The sequence below is a fragment of the Elgaria multicarinata genome, chromosome 9 (genome assembly GCF_023053635.1).
Source record: "Elgaria multicarinata webbii isolate HBS135686 ecotype San Diego chromosome 9, rElgMul1.1.pri, whole genome shotgun sequence".
Classification (NCBI taxonomy): Eukaryota; Metazoa; Chordata; class Lepidosauria; order Squamata; family Anguidae; genus Elgaria; species Elgaria multicarinata.
The window spans coordinates 68970582-68988651 of NC_086179.1; the positions used below are offsets into that span (position 1 = coordinate 68970582).

Below are 18070 nucleotides of genomic sequence, written 5' to 3' on the forward strand. Positions count from 1 at the left end.
GTGTGAGAAATTATGGGGAAACCGGTTAAGCTGAGAGAAGAGGGGGAACACCTCCCATACATTAGAGTTCTAGAGGTTTCTGCAGCTGGCGTACATGCGTGGGATTGCATAAAGATGAAATACCACCCCTGGCTTACACTCTCAAATATATGGAGAACTGCTTCTACCCCCACTCCCACACACACACACAGAGCTTTGATCAAAATAAAAGGAGGCGAGCAGAAATAAGTCAAAAGCTTTTATTTAACATCATACCAGAAGCACTGGATTTCTTTAAACCCAACGCAATACATAACACACACTCTTTTGCCCTCTATAAGAAAATGATTTTAAAAAACTAGACAGAAGTAGAAAACTGTCTGCTAGAAGCACACCCGCTTCAGTTTTTCAGTGACCCTGGAACCGGTGATGTGGTTTCAGTTCTTCCTCTTTGCTATTATAAAATTGAAATATTAAAAATGGTAAAGAAGAAAAGCTTCAGTGAAGGGTCTATTGCTGCTTGGGGACCGGGGACAAAGCAGTGGCGGGGTGGGAGGACGGCTGAGGGGGATTGGGAATTTATTGTTGTACTCTAAAATAAAAGTCATGACAGCCCATTAGACCCCAAAAGCTGTTTGTTTACTAAGCAATAGAAAGGTTTCTCCTAGTGCATTTTGAGGTCCCACACTGAGGGAAAAGTGGGAGCCCAGGCGGCAATGCACCAGTCTGTAGCAGGTCTGCTGGGTTGGGCCCTAAATCTGTACAGTTTTCTTTTCCTCCCTCAGCCAGCTTCACACAGTACAGGAAGTGTTTTTGTTGTGTGTGTGTTTTTGTTTACAAGGCAGGTTGGGAAGAAGTCTTGTTTTATTTATTATTACATTGATATCCTGTCTTTTTCCCCTCAAAGGAACCCAAGGCAGCGTACATAACCCTCCTCCTCTCCATTTTATCCTCACAACAACAACCCTGTGAGGTCGGTTGGGCTGAGAGTCTGTGACTGGCCCAGAGTCACCCAGTGGGTTTCCATGGCCAAGTCGGAACTAGAACCCGGATCTCCTGGCTCCCAGTCCAACACTTGAGCCACTACACCACACTTTTCACCTTCAGTCAGCCTTTGGCCAATTCAAGAGGCTCGGGGCCTGTGCTCAGGCTCAAAATCTAAGCCTGTCAGCAGCTGAGCTGGTCTGGTGTACAAGCTGAGTTCCAGGAGCCACACTGGGCAAACTCAGCTGGTAAACCAAACAGACTGAAGTGTGAGTCTTGCTCTATTTCTTCCTCCCCACTCCATCCACCTTCCTGCACGCAGAACTATTCCACACGAACACAGGGAGAAAGATTGAAATACCGTATTTCTTCGATTATAAGACACCATCGATTGTAAGACACACACTAATTTCAGAACCACCAGCAGAAAAAAAGCTTTGATTCTAAGAAATAATAAACGCACCCGCGATTCTAAGACGCACCCCGTTTTTAGAGATGTTTATTTGGGGGGAAAAGTGTGTCTTAGAATCGACGTAATACGGTAAATATATTTGCCTTTGTTCTGCAAACAAACATTTCTATTTTAAGAAAGTTCCTTGACTTTGGGGAACGAGCTCCACTTGTCACATGAAATGCGACTGATATTCCCAGGCAAGCATCCCCCTGATTCTTTCAGAAAATTGGTCTAAATATAAGCTTCGCTGTTCTTAGTGAATCTCCTTTACTTTATCACTTCCCTAACGTTTCTTCTCAGTGGCTACTCCATGCTTTTGGCAACAGCAATTTCAGTCTATAATTCATTTGCTTGGTATATTTTGTACATTTATAAAGAAGAAAAGGGAGGAAATGAGGATTTCATGCAAGTTTTCAACTAATCACTAAAAAGAGCCAATTTAAGAATTAAACATTATTGGGTAGGGGGAATTTACCCTCTCAGAGAACATGCCAGAGGCGAAGGAAAATTGCTTTATTGAGTTGGTTTTGACATGAGAATTGACCAGTTTTAGAAGCCAAATTCTGCACACATCTATGGCACTGAGAATCAAAGAATAGAAGTCAGGAATATCAAGGCTGCAATTCTATAAACTGATCTGGTAGTAAAGCCCCACTGAACAGACTAGGACTTACTTGTGACTAAACATGCGGAGGATTACGCTGTTATGGCAATATTTTCAACTGCTCACCCTGAAACCATCACTGAAATATGGGCAACTCTTACACAGAACAGAGTCTAAGAATTTCAGCTTTAATTTATTCAAATATATTAAAAGACAAAAGGGGGACACTTTTGTCACCACCACCCTGGATTAAAAGTATTAGGCACATTATTTTGGCATAGACAATCATAAGACTCTGGGTCATGTTCACTTTCTTTTAGTCACGTGTGTTTGCAGCAATGTTTATTTTATTTATTTATTTGCAAAACCGTTTAAAATAATAAAATCCCTAAGTGGTTTAGCCATGCATATGGGAACCACAAACTCAATAGCCTTCTTTCCCCATCTGCTCATGCACCCTACATTGCCTGCAAATGGATCTATACCAAAGCAGAAGGGCTCTTCCATACCTAGAGGAAAATGACCTTTTCCTCAGTCCAGAGTAATCTGGAAAAAGAGGAACTGGGTGTCTGGCCATATCCAGCATGTCTCCATTTAAAGCAACCAACATACATACAACTTAGCTCTGGGGAACCAATACATCCTACATATCTGACAATCTCAGTAGGCTCAACTGCCCATCTTATTGTTAGGGGGTGAAATCCATTTGGAAGGCAGTTATCGAACAAGCACACTTAGGATTTTCACTCAAAGGAAAGAACGTACAAGAGCTGCATCTAAAATAATATTGCTCCTTCCAACCATGGAGCAGATAAAGCTCCATGGCTGAATGGAGAATATAGGAGAATATGCCAAAAGAGTGAGAAAAGCTGGGAATCCTACAGACTATAATTGGCTACTTTCCTAAAGCTAAGTAAACAGTTTGGATTTTACTGTTTCAGCAAATTGAAACATAGTATCAAACAACACAAAATTTGGCAAATGTGAAACTGGGTTTTTACATAAAACAGAGAATATTATTTTCATGTTTTCATGTATAATATATTATTGAAATGTCTAGATCATATTTTCATAATCTTGATACATTCAAGAATGTCATTGACATGATTTTCTCAGTACTGAAGTGCAAATTAAAAAACAGTTTCCCTTTTGGTTATAATGTAGAGCACCCTTCCCTAACCTGGTGCCCTCCAGATGTGTACAGTACAATTCCCACCATGAAATGTTGGTTGGGATGATGGAATTGTGACCCAACACCTGTGGAGGGCACCAGGTTGGGGAAAGATGACATATATAATGAGTGGAAGAGGGAAAGTATCCAAATTTAGACTCAAATTCAGACAACACACTAAGCCATGGTTAGGCCACTAACCCTTTTGCAGCAAATGGTTAGTGAGTGTGTTTAAACCATGGTAATGTAGCCACCATGTTAGGCATAGTTCACACTACACGTTTAGTTCAAAATGCTTAACCACCATGGCTTAGTATGTCGTTTGTATAGGGTTAACACATTTTTTTTTTTTAAAAAAAAAATCCTTTTCTTGCAACATTTTAAGGGTGAACATTCTATTAAAAATAGGAAGCTTTGAATTCACCACACTCAGCAATTTTGCAGACTTCAGGAAACAACTGAAAATATTTTGGCACAGAATGAAGAGCCCTGTGTTCTACATAAAGGTCCTCTGGTATAGAAGACAAATACTATACCATCTTATGACCTCTTGTCCACCTGTGTCCATTATAAGTACCTTTACAATGCAAGCTACTCAGAGGTCAGTCCCCACTGATTTCAATGGGGAAATTCTAGGAAATTGTGGATAGGATTACAGTCTTTAAAAGGGTACGTGGTATAATCTAGCAGGACGCTTTCTTGTGCAAGCCTCATTGGAATAGGCCGAAGCAAGGGAAGAGTAATGCTTTTGCACAGCTTCTATCCATTTCAATGGGTCTTGCACAGGGGAGATTTCCTAGTGGATGGTGTTTTTGGATAATCATTTTCAAGCACAAAAAGTACAGGCAAGTAAAAAAAAAGAAAAAAAGACAAAGTCTCCTCTATTGCTTGATAACGCTCTGGGTGCTGTACACAATGCCTTCGGCCTGAACGCGTTTAAGTATTGGTCCATATATATTCTTTGTCAAAGGGATGACCATGCCTTTGGTGTTAATTTCCCCTGAAATATAAACAGAAAAATATACTTCTCTCTTCCATGAACATTTAGAGGCAGACAAAACAGCAACTCACAACATTTATTTGAAGTTACAGTCTTATTAAATGAAACACTCGCATTCTCGTCACAGTTAAACCTGATGGCATTCCATATATCTTGAGACACTAGTAGTATGTTAGCTAAAAAACAAACAAACCATTTCTTACACATTGGTTAAAAAAAAAAGGGGGAGGGAAATAAAGGTTCCATCACACAAGATAGTTGGGAATATGACTGGGAATAGGAACGCAGAATCACTATGATGGGTTTTAGAACTCATATTTACAAGTAAGTCAGATTTACAGGAATACTGCAAATGTGATGTGCTTTTTCAGGAGTTATTTCAATACCCAGTACCTAAAACAGTAACTTCCTATTCAAAGACTCTTTAGATCAGTGGTGGGGAACATGTGGCCCTTCCGATGTTGGGAGTGCAAGTCCCATCAGCCCTAGCCAGGGCAGCCAATGGCGAGGGACTGACAGGAGTTGCAGTCCAACAGCCTCCGGACAGCCACACATTGTCCTTTCCTGCTTCACTGAAAACATAAGAAAAAACATACATACCTTCAAGAACCATCTTTGCTGCAATTGCCGTGGGATACCCAACAGTTTTAGCCATGGCAGAATATCCTTTATCATCACCATACACCACAAGACTGACATACTTGTCTTCCAAATGGCCAGACGGATGCATGATTCCTATTTCATTTCTCATAACTATCATGTCTCGCTCTCCAGTGCCTAAAAGAAAAGACAGAAATGGATATTTCTGTAGTTTATATCAAGAATGTAAGGAAACTGTGGTGGATCAGACCAACGGCCTATCTAGTCCGGCACTCTGTTCACACAGTGGCCAATCAGATGCCTATGGGAAGCCCTCAAGAAAGACACCAGCGCTACTTAACACCTTCCTGCTTGGGTTCCCCAGCAACTGGCATTCAGAGGCATACAGCCTCTGATTTGGGAGGTAATGTATTGCCACCATGACTGCTTTACTTATTGATTTAAGGAATTTTTATTCTGCTCCTCAGCTAAAAATAACTTCCCCAGAGCAGCTTACATAAAATTAATTTAAAAAAAGAGAGAAGAAAAAGCAAGTGGTCTTATAGTAGGGCTGGTGGAACGGCCCTCCTTCCCATCCTCTCTGCTGCAGCCTGCTGAAAAGGCTGTCGTTGACTAGTGGCCATTGGCAGCCTTCTCCTGCATGCCTTTATCTAATCCACGTTTAAAGCCATCCAAGTAGGGAGCCATTGCTGTTATCTTGTGGTACCGAATTCCATGGTTCAACTATGCACTGCCTGAAGAAGTATGCCCTTTTATCTGTCCTGAAGCTCCCAGGGAAGCTACGGATACTGTTGACCAGGGCAGCTAAGCGAGGGTTGATCATTTTACCACCTACCCCTAAATGTGCCAAAGTGTCTAAGATCAGGGCTGACCAACATAGTCACCAATGAAACCTGCTTAGCTTTTTCTCGTCTCTCACAATAAGGAGAAAACCATCCCCAAAAGGCAGCTGGTCATTCTGTGAGCTGGGTGTTTCACATACCGTAGGATAGCTTGGCCTCCATGTGCTTGGCTAGTGCACCCACTATAGTGTCTGCTATGGGAACAGGCTCCTCTCCAAGTAAACCCAACCTGAAAGGCAGATAAAATGGCAACATGGATCAGAACAATCACATGAACTTCCCCCACAAAATTCAGAATGCACAATTTTGAAGGAGGAACAACAGGACGCCGACACATCACGATTTGGACCAGTGCAAGAAAGGAGGGGAGAAGGCAAAGCCCCTTCAGCGATTCTTCGCTATTCACGTCTTAACAGGTATTGTTATTGCTAAGCCGTTTCTTGACATTCATGTCCCAGTGTTTCCCACGCACAAGTGAAGTTTTGCAAACATCTGACTTCTGACATTTTACTTGCACTCTAAAGACACAAGTAATGAGTGAAGAAAATAAGTATCCCCACCTATTTATAAGGCCTGAATATCGAGGTCCAGCCAACCATGTCCTGGGAGAAGTCACTTACAGACATGCGCCGACTGTTTGGACATTCCAAAATGGATTCCCAAAGGAATGGAGACTTTATTCCATTCCCAACACACAGCTTTAGGACAGGGCTATTGCTTAAGTGAAAATGGAAGAAAGAGGAGTACTGAGGCTCACTCCTGCTGGGAAGATATGCTTCCTTAGAACCTCTGTGCCCATTCTAGCTTTGCAGCTCCTCAGGGGTAAGAGAAAAGGCACTCTGTACATTTTCCTTATTAATGCAATCACATGATCTCCGGTTCAACCTTGCATCTAGAACAGATCCAGCAGCTTAGCCCTGGCTCAAAATCAGGGGGCGGAGAGAGCACTGGAGACATAACACAGGACAGTAGGGTAGCCATACCAATAAAGCATTGCACAGAAAACATAAGCAACTCTTCTCACTAGGCTGGAAAGAAGGGAGGTAGGGAAAGCCTGCCGGATAACCCCTGAGCAAATTCTAGTCTAGGATAACCCTTCTTCTTCACATACAGATTAGTCACAATGGAGAAAAATGTAACACATCCTTCCAGTCACATTGATGTGACTAGGAGAGGCTCTGGACACTATTTGTGAAGCAGGTACTGGATCACAGAACCCTGATCTCCATCTCATAGTATGTACTAACAACATTTTCCTGGAACCTCAGCCAGGTTGGATAACCAAATGCTCCAAAAATCTGTCCAAAATGCCCTTCCCTCCCTCAGCCTTCCATAGGAAGCAGGGCTCTGAGGACACCAGCCCCAGCACCACTTCCCCCCACGCACAAATTCATATGTTGCTGGATTATTTTACTTTGGTCCCTTGCTGTCCTTTTCTCTCCCTCCCTCCCTGTCTAAATTTAGATTGCAAGTTCCTCAAAGCAGGGTCCTGCCTCTTTTTTAAGTCATTCAGAAAAGTGCTGGGCGCACTAATGGCGCTATATAATTCATAAAGAAAGAGGTTAATTGCTTCCCATTTAACAAGTATTAGCACCATTTACATGATCCCACGTACATACAGCAAACATGCCTGGGGGATACGTCGGTCGATGTTAATGACACAGCAGCAGCTAGGCCGTATTACACCACATACTAGCCTTGCAGGCAAATGCAGCAGAACTCTTTGGTCAGTGACACGTTCCTGCATAAGCGGAGGCAAGTCCCACCCCAACCACAACACATTCACTCAACCGCCTGCAGAGTCCCTGCGCGTGTACAAATTAGTCAGCATGTGGGTGCTGCTTTACCCTCAGCTATGTATAGGGGATGTGCAGACAGCCGAATGAAACCACGTACATCAGGGGGTGGGACTTTCCGTCACAATTCCAATCCCCACAATGCACATTCTCTGTACTCACATGGGATTGTGCTAAAGGTGCCCACAACATGAATGGGAAACCCACCCCAGGAATGGATTGTTTTCCTTATCTTGATGGGATACGCACACCTCTTGAAGGATCAGGGGTGAAGTCTGGGAATGCTTCTAGACCCAGCATTGTCGCTTGATCTCCAGCTGATGGCTGGGGCCAGGAGCGCTTTTACACAGGCTCAGTTGGTGCACCAGCTGTGACCTTTCTTGAGCAGGTCAAACATGCTTTAGTCACATCCAGGTTTGGCCAGTGTAACGTGACCTACGTGGGTCTTCCAGTGGTGCAGAACACTGCTGCCGGAGTGTTTTTTTTGGGGGGGGGGAGTTATTCAGAGAATATCATTGCAATACTTTGAGATCTCCACTGACTTCTGGCTGGTTCACTTTTAAACCTTAAGAAGCTTGAATGTATGCTTACTTCCATATGATACAGCCCACCCGTGTCGTTGTTTTATCTTTGGAGGGGGCTTTGTTCTCCATCCTGGCAGTATCTGAAGGTGTGTGTTCTTCTCAATGGAATTTTTCCCCATTTTATCTTGTACACTGCTCCGAAATTTCCAAAGGGAAGCAGTATATAAATATTGTGAATAAAATTAATAATAATAAATAAAACATTCCCCCAGGAAATCTACGTAACACCCTCCTTTCCAAAGGATAGTGGAGATGATTCTTTCCTTTTGGATCCTCCATGTATTTATTTTGTGCACTCTCTCTATTTATTACATTAAAAAGAAATGTATTTTTAATGTAAGGGATACATAAACATCGGACAGAAATAAATATCTGTTCCGATTGCTGCTACTTCTGTTGTTGATGATCAGGTGTGCTGCCTTGCAATGTTATTATCTTGTTAGTTGGATTAGAAAGCTCTCAGCCAAAAAGCAACATACAAATAAATATTAACGTAACATCACCACCTAGTTATTGACCTGCATGCTGAACATTTTGGTTTTGTGCCAAATATTTCACGCAGATGCATGTATTTAAGAAGCAGGTGCTGAGGAACAACTGTTTTTAGCAAATGTAAGCAGTACAGGTTGGTATCCTAAACCTGGATGCTAGAGAGGAGCTTAAAAAGTGGCGCAGGGGGAGAGGGGAAGCATGTCTGTCCTGAAATCTCCAGCCATACCATTCCACTGCCTCCAGCTGCCTTTCGTCTTGGCCCAATTTACTGTAGATGACATCTCGGAGATCATCAGATCCGGCAGACGGCTGAAGTCCAAGTAACTTGCACATTAGCTCTTTCTAGGTAGAAAAAGTTGACAAACCAACACATGACCAACTGGAAGTCAAAGCACTGAAACCTTCGGGGGGAAATTGCAGGTGAAGAAGAAAACATACAGGAAAACGCGTTATCAGAATGGAATTGTTGGCATTTTGGAATGGATGCAATCCCCCTGGGCTGCTCTGGTAGGAGAGAGAAACCAGAGCCCATTGCAGGAAGGGATTTTATATGTTTTGGGGCGGACGAGCGGGGGAGTGCAGTTTCTCTACGTGCCATCAGTTTTCTGCAGGTCTGTGCAGCACTGAATATGGTTTAACTTGCAAGTTACCTGCAATGTCTACACTGGAAGTCCCTTAAAAAGGAGTGCAACACTGGGGGTAATTCTTAAGTCTGGCCTGTCTGGGTGGGTTCTGTTCCTTCCTTTGCTTTTCCTCATCCTTCATTTATCCTCTGTGCATGAAACAAACTGGACATCATAACCAGGCAGCGCTTGACCTCCCCTTCATTTTTGCAGGAGAGGGTAAGTTGTTTGTGCAACAGCAAAAAATAAATAAATGCACATTTATTTATTTATTTATTACATTTTTATATCGCCCAATAGCGGAAGCTCTCTGGGCGGTTCACAAAAATTAAAACCACAATGAAACAACCAACAGGTTAAAAGCACATTTAATGTAACAACCTCGAAGAAAGGAAGGCCCATGAGAAGGGCAGGGAAATAAGCTCTCACCAAAAATGCCGGAGGACAGCCTTCTCAGCTGCTGCTCCCAGGCTGTGCAACTCCCTGCTGAAGGAGGCCTTGTTTTGGTGGCCTTTCTGCCAAGAGGCAAAGATGTTTTTAATTCAGGCATATAAGCCTGTCCGTTGCTGAAAGGGTTTTAAATTGTTTGGGTGCCGTTTATTCCTTTTATTGAGTGTTTTTAATTTTTGTACTCATATGTTATGTTTTAATTAAGGTTTTGTTTTTAATATGCATTTTATTAAAAATGGCAGGAAATTAATTAATTAATTAGGACGGGTCGCTTTTGCTTGGAATAGCTCACTGCTGCCCAAACGCTGGATTCCTCAATAATTATGGGTGATGGTGACCAAATACAAAGGGATTCAGTTGTCACACTAGCCTGAGCTCCAGCTCTTTGAGGCCCTTCTCTGGGACAAGGGCAGCAAGACTCACCCAGTTTATCGAAGGTGCTGACGCACTAAGCATAGGGCATGGTTCAGGATTGATAAGGCCCAATTTCACAAAGCCTCCTATGGCTTTAGAATAACCCTGGAAGAACAGAAGCAAGGGGTTAGGAAGGACTACAGAAGCCAAGAAGGGATTCTCACAGCCCTGCCTCGCCCTTCCCTTGCCCACAGGCCTGTCAAGCAAGCAAGCAGTTCATAAGTGATCATGGAAATCTATCGACACAGCTTCTCCCCTATTCCAACCTTGGTGCTTTTCTTCCTATATTGCTTACATGAGTATTGTCTACAGCAGCCACCAAGTTGCCTGTAACAAATCTGAAGACAAGGCTTTTGCACCCCTGCATAAGAAGACAATACCTGCCCAAAGCCACCCAGTGGGTTTCCATGGCTGTGTGGGGACTAGAACTCAGATCTCACAACTCCCAGTCCAACATCTTAGCCACTATACCACACTGGCTCTCCTAGTAGTGGCTTTCCCAAGCCTTGGACAGAAATTTCTCCCAGCTCTGCTACCAGAGCCACTTCACTTGGAAATGCTAAAGGCTGAATGCAATATCTTGTGCATGTAAAGCATGAGCGTGATCACTGAGCTACAGCTCATCACACTAAAAGTTTGCTGGAAAAAATTGAAACCCACACAAAGTGGGAAGAAAAGCTGCAATTCCCAAATCCTCTCTCATCTCTGTCCTTAGAAAGCCATGGCTCCATGTTATGCTTTGCATATAAGAGAAAAACCACGACAGAACCACCACCCCAAAGAAAAAACAGGAGACACTGTGGGCTTTTCTCTTAATAGGCAAGAACATACGTACGACTGACTAGTCATGCCCTCTACAGTCCCACGGGTACCTTACCCTGTATCGTAAAGTTCCTCTTAGGAGAGTGTGAGCTGATTGAATACCATATGGTTCAGCGTATTTTGTACTGTCCCTGTTTGGAAAACCTTCCAAATTTAATCCTGGGAAAAAATCCATGACAGTAACAGAATCAAGCAAAGCTCCTCCGGCTGGAATATTAATAATCTAAGGATTGTGAAAAACAACAGTCATGTAAGTGCATCATATCTTGAGACAGGACTCCCCAAACTAGCCAAGTTTCTCTTTCGAAATTTCTGTCTCCCACGATATGCAAGGCCATTTGGCCTCACTTCCTTCCACATCTGTGGTGCTGCAGCAGGACCAAGCAGGTGGACAACCCCCAACCTCTCCCTCACTTCTCTGTTCTCCCACCAGACTTCCCAGTAATTACATGCACACACGTGTCCTGCCTCCCCTTAACAGGAAGCCATTTAAGACTTACTGGCTGCGTTCGGACAACACAATAGTCAATGGTAGGTTAGTAGTCAACTCCAGGGTTGATTATCAAGGGGGTACTCCCCACACATGATTATAATCAACCATGGAGTGGATTAATCCCAGCGTCAAGTTGACTATTAGTCAACTGTGTGATTGATTGACACATCCCCCGCTCTCTCTCCACCCCAGTCCTCCCGCTGGTATCCCTTCAGCCATTGCAAGTTCTGCCAGCTGGGCTGCTTTGATCACTCTTGCTGGAGGACTCTGTAGGCAGCTGAAATAGTCAACTCAACGGGGTGAAATAGTCTGCGGAGCCCGACAGACAACACACTAACCAACGGTTGTGCAACTACTCAACTCGGCAGAGTGCTGTTTTTCTCCATTGGTTATTTTGGGGAAATAGTCAACTGTGGGATGGGTTTTGCCTGACAGACAACACAATAACCAATGACTGAATATTCAACTAAAGGTTGACAACTTAAACCACTGCTGGTTATTGTGTTGTCCGAACACAGCCACTTACTAAGACTTTAATACTCAACACCTCTCACATTTGCACAGCATACCAATTCTTTATACTTATTGACAAAGAGAGTTAAATTCTGATCTCTCATACTGCTTATAAACTTGAATCCTAAGCATTTAACGAAGCAAAAGTCATATGGAAATATGACACTGAAAGCTCTCATTTCAGTCAATAGGAGAATTAGATTTCTCCTATTAAGAATACAACAATCAAGTACAAAAGAAAATTTGGGGAACATGCCATTAATGAAGATTAGCTCTACTCCCAAACAGGCGTCAAATCTTAAACCTTATTATGTGGCACAGCCAGCCAATACATGGAACTTGTATTTAACAGCAGTGCAAACTCACATTAAGGATTTTGAGTCACAGGAATCACAGAATAGTAGCGTTAGAAGGGGCCTATAAGGCCACTGAGTATTTATACAACTAGGATCCTCCAACTGCTTCTTGTAAAACTTTGGAACTTAAAGTAACCTCACTGGATTTAAAGAGATTACGTCAGACAAACCAATATGGCAATCTAAAACAATCCCAGCTGGGAGTGACATCTGCACGCATTCTACAGAACAAGCCCTATCCTATGTCCTATTGGAATGAGGAAGCCCAGGCAACAATCCCATTGAGTTGTAACAGCCCATGGCTATATAAATCCAATGTAAAAGACAAAAAAGCTCCAAAAAATAAAGAATTACATTCTACGTCTATTAATGTTACTAGTCATTTTACTTTGTTGACCAGCCGGAGGTTAGGAAGGCTGTACATAAATACATTTTACCTGAGGGGATCTATAGGGACATTTTACAGAAAGCTAAACAGTGCCCATTCTCAATAGAACATGCACACACATATACATCCTACTATGAAAAATTAGAATCCAAAAATATGACTGTTGCAGTTGTTACATACCAGGGCACTTCCTCACATTTATTTATTTATTTATTACATTTCTATACCGCCCAATAGCCGGGGCTCTCTGGGCGGTTCACAAAAATATCTTGAAATAGATAAAAAATAGAAATTCACAAAAATAGAATTGGGTCAAACCAGAACGTTTATATGCCACAGACTACGAGGAGTGAAATGTTTGTGTAGAAGATAGTATAAACCACAGCAAGTTCCCGACTGTCTAAACTTGAACAAGTTTTGCACTCAGAACTGCAGCCTAGAAGTGCAAGCGAAAATATTCAAACTCTTCCCTGTAAACCTTGGCCTCTGGTTCCTGCAAATCTTCGACCAATGCTATGGCCATTTTAGATGATGCACGGACTGGTTGCTCTGAAAAGGGGCTCTGGAGAGGAAACGCATAATCCCGGATTGGTTCAATTATGTCTGCCCCAGCCCTAATTAATGGAATAATCATCCAACCAACAGTTATCCTCAGTTTACTTCATGAAAATGAAAAAAAAAATCCAAAACAAAAACAAAACACAACCACCTGAAATTCTATTAACTCCTGAATATATAACCTAACGATACCCCATATTTGCATCCTTACAGATATATTCGGATTACTTCACCTCTCCATTTTTTAAATATGTGGCAGGTTGAACTGTATTCAGCAGGACCCCCTGCGGACTCCAGCTGAATTTATATCTCAGGGGATTGTCAGAATATTCTGGAGCAGGCAGGCCACCACAGAACGAAGTATAGGATACAACCTGTAGTTGAAGGAAGTTAAAATGTGTTAGTTCAGAAGCATCCAATCAAATGGCATTATGCAACTGTTCTGTTACCTGTATTTATTCAATCTGTTTACCCATTTGACTACAGAAAGACTAATCTTTTATTTTGAAGATTTCACTAACTCAACTTGCACTAGGTCCATAAAAAACACTTTTAGGATCAGTTGTCCTACAGACACATTAGCTACAAAGCCACATGATGGCCTTGAACTTGGAATGCCATACGTAAGTTCTTTTTAACACCCCAGCCCCAATTCAACTCAAATTGGCTGTGACTAAGGCTGCAATCCTACTCCTACCTGCCTAGGAGTAAGCTCCACAGAAACCAATGAGACTTCCTTCTAAGTGGCTAGAATTGCATTACACACCCCATTGGATATAACGGGATTTATGGTAGTCACAGCCACTCTGGGAACTTAGACATGACAAACTTCAGCTGGATCCCGTGCATGAGATTGCATTCTTGTATGGAATTCCACAATTAGAGGAATTCAAGGGAAATTGACTCCACCATTTTGTTTCTACAGGTGGCAAAACTTGATGCTTCACCGAAAAGAAAAGAAATACAAGGTATCAGATTGGGGGAAGGGGGAATTTCTAACCACAATAGGCTACAGAGCATGCATTCAAACCAAGGAATTAATTAGAATGATCCCTGTGGAGGGGGTGGGTGGGGTGGAAATCAAGCTTCAGATGTATTTCCTATTGTGCTTACCGTAGCACCCACTTCTTTCGCTTTATCAATGCATTCCATTGCCAGCATATGATCAAGACCAGGATCCAAACCTATTTCACTGATAACCGTAATGCCAGCTGCCTCTACACTAAAATAAAAGGGGGTATGTCAGTTCAACATGAAAAGCCCTAACAAAGCATCTCTACAGAGCAGCATGCCACCAATTAAGCTCACCGAGTGGCAGGCCACATCAGACTATTACACTTCATTTATTTATTTATTACATTTATATACCGCCCCACAGCTGAAGCTCTCTGGGCGGTTCACAAAAGTTAAAACAGTAAACATTAAAAAGTATACAAAATTTAAAAACCATCAGAAACCATCAGTGTCCCTTTCCATGAGTTGAGCAACACGACAGCAGGTCAAGAAAGAACCGGCCATCTTTGTTCCATCCAGAGTCCTAGGCTGGACAAACGTAAGTGAGCTTGCTCTGCACACTTGAACAAATTTTAGAAAACATGACCTTCTCCTTCATGTTTCCTTTCTGCAGTTCAGAACGCCAGCTTTCCCAGCCCTCTCTTATAATCCTAGAACCCAGGGTCATCTCATGAAGCTAAGGAAGTACTTCTTCACACAGCGGTTTCTACCACAAGATGTAGTGATGGCCACCACTTTGGATGGCTTTAAAAGTAGGTTGGATAAATTTATGGATGATAAAGCTATCAAAGGCTACTAGCCCTGATGGCTATATGGTACCTCAAGTATCAATGGCAGTATGCCTATTGTATATCAATTGCTGGGGAACATGGGTGGGAGAGTGCTTTTGCATCATGTCTGGCTTGTAGGTTTTCTGCAGGCCACTGTGTCAACAGAATGCAGGACTAGATGGGTCCTTGGACTGATCCAGCAGGGCTCTTACGTTAAATAAGAGCATCCCAGATGTGCTGGAAAACGCCTCCCATGCTAGATGGGAATAATGGGGATTGTCGTCCAAGACATCTGGAGGGCACCAGGTTGGGAAAGGCTGCCTCAAGGATTCTGATCCACCACTGGAAGCCCATGAGGAAGCCATGAAGCTCAGATTGGTGGTTACTGGAAGCAGTCATATACACCAAAGGTGGAAGTCACCGGTAAGTGGTGGCGTACTTGTCACAGTGATTCTATTTTCATAATGCGTGTTCTAGCTTCAAGTCAAGAGACGTACAGGAGAGAAGCTGAGAGGTCGGCTGATGAACATTCAGAAGTACCTACCTCTCTTGCAGCTCTTTCATAGCAGGTGTCAGGTAACTGGCAGTCACCAAATTCACTTTGCTCTCAATGCATTTCTTAGCAACCAAAGGATGGAATGAATAAGGCAGTAAGCTAAAGAGAGAAAAATCACAAGGCACATTAGGGGAGGGGGGGGGAAGGCAGCTTCATTTAATCCCCTCTTTTCTTGACTCCAAAGAGGCAAGGGAGGCATTCCTGAGCATCCATATATCTCAAGAGAGCACAACACATATGAGGAAAACAATTCAATGCAAAAGATTCAGACCTGGGTTTTAAAAGCAAATTAAAATGAATGGGAAACTCAGCTACTGTTGTTGGTTTTAGCGATGTTTGTTTCCATTAAGAGCTTAAGGATGAATTCTTTGGCAAAAAAAAGCAGAGGGAGGTGAGCACCCAAAGCAGGTATACGAAGAAGAGAATTGCCTGTCCCTTGTTTTGAGGCCTTCTCCAGAGGGGTAGAGAAAAACCCGCAGAGTTTTCATCTGGAAACTGAGTAGTATTCTACTCTTCTTTCTGTCAATAAGTTTATTCTTTCATCCTAAGAACTTGTTTCTTTTCTTGGAAATTTTTGACATCCAACCTCCACTCCCAATTTTGGGTTGGGACAAACAACTCAGTTTTCTGAGAACTCGGCCGAACGTGCCAGTAGATGCACTTCTCTCGACACGTGAACAGTCCCTGCTGCCCCACTCACCCTCTCCTCTGTTGAGTTCCTCTTCAAAACCCCTGACTTGGTATGTTTGAGTAAGGACGGGGAAATGCGTTACGTGGGGGCCAGAGCACGGCGCATGTGCTTTGCATGCGTTCCAGGTTCAGTCTCTAGTATCTCCAGTAGGCAGTTCTCAGGCAGTTCTCAGGCTGGTAACTATTTCCATTTGAGACCTTGGGGAACCACTAGCAGTCAGAGCAGATTGCGGATAAGTGGTGTTGAACCTCTTTCAGCCCCTCAGGGCCGAGTTCCACTCCTGAGAAGCTCTCAGTGGGGGGTGGGTCTGATGTCAAAAGGGGGAGGGGCAAAATACCACCATTTTTTAAACTTAAAGCTCTTACTGCCAGGCATGAGGCTTTAGGAGAGGCATTGCAACATTTTAGAATGTGGGGGGGGGGGGAAGCTAGAAAAGCACTAAATGGTTGGTGGTTGAGAAAACTGTGTGTGGTCATTTGGTGAATGCCAGAGGGCTGGATTACGAGCCCAGGAGGGCTGGGTTTGATGAACCCATGGTTTGACTCAGCATTAGGCAGTTCTGTATCTTCACTGCCACATGATCCTTCCTATCATACATCGGACCCTGACTTCTCTTCCAATTCCTCCTTAACCACCTATTACAGAATTAAAGCCACCATGATGTGTTGGGCTGCCTTTGAACCAGGAAAAAACTGGCTTCTAATTCACAAAGCTGACAGGGTGAATTCGAGAAAATTGGCGGTGGGGATGGGAGAAAGAGACAGCGTACACCACCGTGAGCTCCTTGGAGGAAGGGCAGGATATTAAATGTAAAAAGAAATATAACAAACCCAACAATGATCATGACAACGTTTCCTGAGCAGGGGGCTTTATCACACTTGTGTTTTGTATAGCATGGAATAGTTAGCAGGAAATAAATGTTAACCAAGGTATCAAAGGCAGCATCTACTGTACAAAAGATATGCACATTCCCAAGCCTCTCAGCACATTTCCATAGCTAGATCATTTCAGTTAATATGTAAAAAAAAATGGCATATCACTCTAGAAACGCACTGGATGCACTCTTCATAGTGGCAAGCATCTTCCAACGCATGCACATGAAGCGGGGAGCCGCATTATTATTATTATTTATTTATATAGCACCATCAATGTACATGGTGCTGTACAGAGTAAAACAGTAAATAGCAAGACTCTGCCGCATATTTGGGGTACCCCTGTCATTCACGTAATGAAAGAACACGTTTATTGCAACATGAGAAGCAATGGATTTTCTAGACAGATACCTTCTAGACTAGGGGTAGGCACCTGGCGCCCGCCTCCAGATATGATGGACTACGATTCCCACTGCCCACGCTGGCTGGTGCTGATGGGAGCTATAGTTCAAAACATCTGGAGAGAACCAGGTTGCCTACCTACGCTCTAGACTTTGGAATAACCCCTTCCACACCGTACTGTTTTCAGTGCCAGGTCAAAATGTAATTATTTCCTCAGGCACTTTTAAGTTGAATGTACTGTCTTTGGCTTTGTGATTAGTTTTGCTTGCCATTCTATCAGTTTTATCGCTATGATATTTTTTACTGTTGTAATCCATATTGTACTGTATGCATACTGAGCCGGGATAAAGGGCCCACTGTCACCCTTTGGAATTGCCAACGCATGTGCATGATCACCAGAACACTGACCTAATAACAAGGTTGTGCTTCTTCACCATGGACGATAGTCTCTCCTCATCTTCAGTGACATCCACAATGACAGGTACAACACTGCTGTGTTTCTTTGTCAGCTGCTCAAGTTGCTTCTTCATGACAGATGCTGTTACACAGCAAGAACACCGGGTGAAATCAGCATGCAGAAACTCTCCTCTTAAGCTCTCGTCACGTAAACTAAATCCTGTCCAAGCTTGTTTTCAGACAACT

General features: G+C 43.0%; 1 protein-coding gene and 1 long non-coding RNA gene across 3 annotated transcripts in view; both read right to left on the minus strand.

The window, feature by feature from the left end:
- Window positions 1-221: 221 nt before the first annotated feature.
- Window positions 222-18070, minus strand: part of LOC134403687 (uncharacterized) — a 51983-nt gene continuing 34134 nt past the window's right edge. Inside the window, exon 2 of the long non-coding RNA XR_010025832.1 lies at window positions 222-3201. This is a non-coding gene — a long non-coding RNA (uncharacterized LOC134403687). The remainder of the gene's footprint in view (window positions 3202-18070) is intronic.
- AASS (aminoadipate-semialdehyde synthase) overlaps window positions 222-18070 on the minus strand; it is a 51737-nt gene continuing 33888 nt past the window's right edge. For both annotated transcript variants that reach the window (XM_063134067.1, XM_063134066.1), the window contains 10 exons: window positions 17837-17966; window positions 15452-15562; window positions 14237-14345; window positions 13357-13497; window positions 10871-11038; window positions 10003-10098; window positions 8733-8848; window positions 5775-5863; window positions 4793-4969; window positions 222-4192 (listed from right to left, as the gene is read on the minus strand). In XM_063134067.1, the coding sequence (XP_062990137.1) occupies window positions 4074-4192; window positions 4793-4969; window positions 5775-5863; window positions 8733-8848; window positions 10003-10098; window positions 10871-11038; window positions 13357-13497; window positions 14237-14345; window positions 15452-15562; window positions 17837-17966 (1256 nt within the window). In that variant the 3' untranslated portion in view covers window positions 222-4073. The remainder of the gene's footprint in view (window positions 4193-4792; window positions 4970-5774; window positions 5864-8732; window positions 8849-10002; window positions 10099-10870; window positions 11039-13356; window positions 13498-14236; window positions 14346-15451; window positions 15563-17836; window positions 17967-18070) is intronic.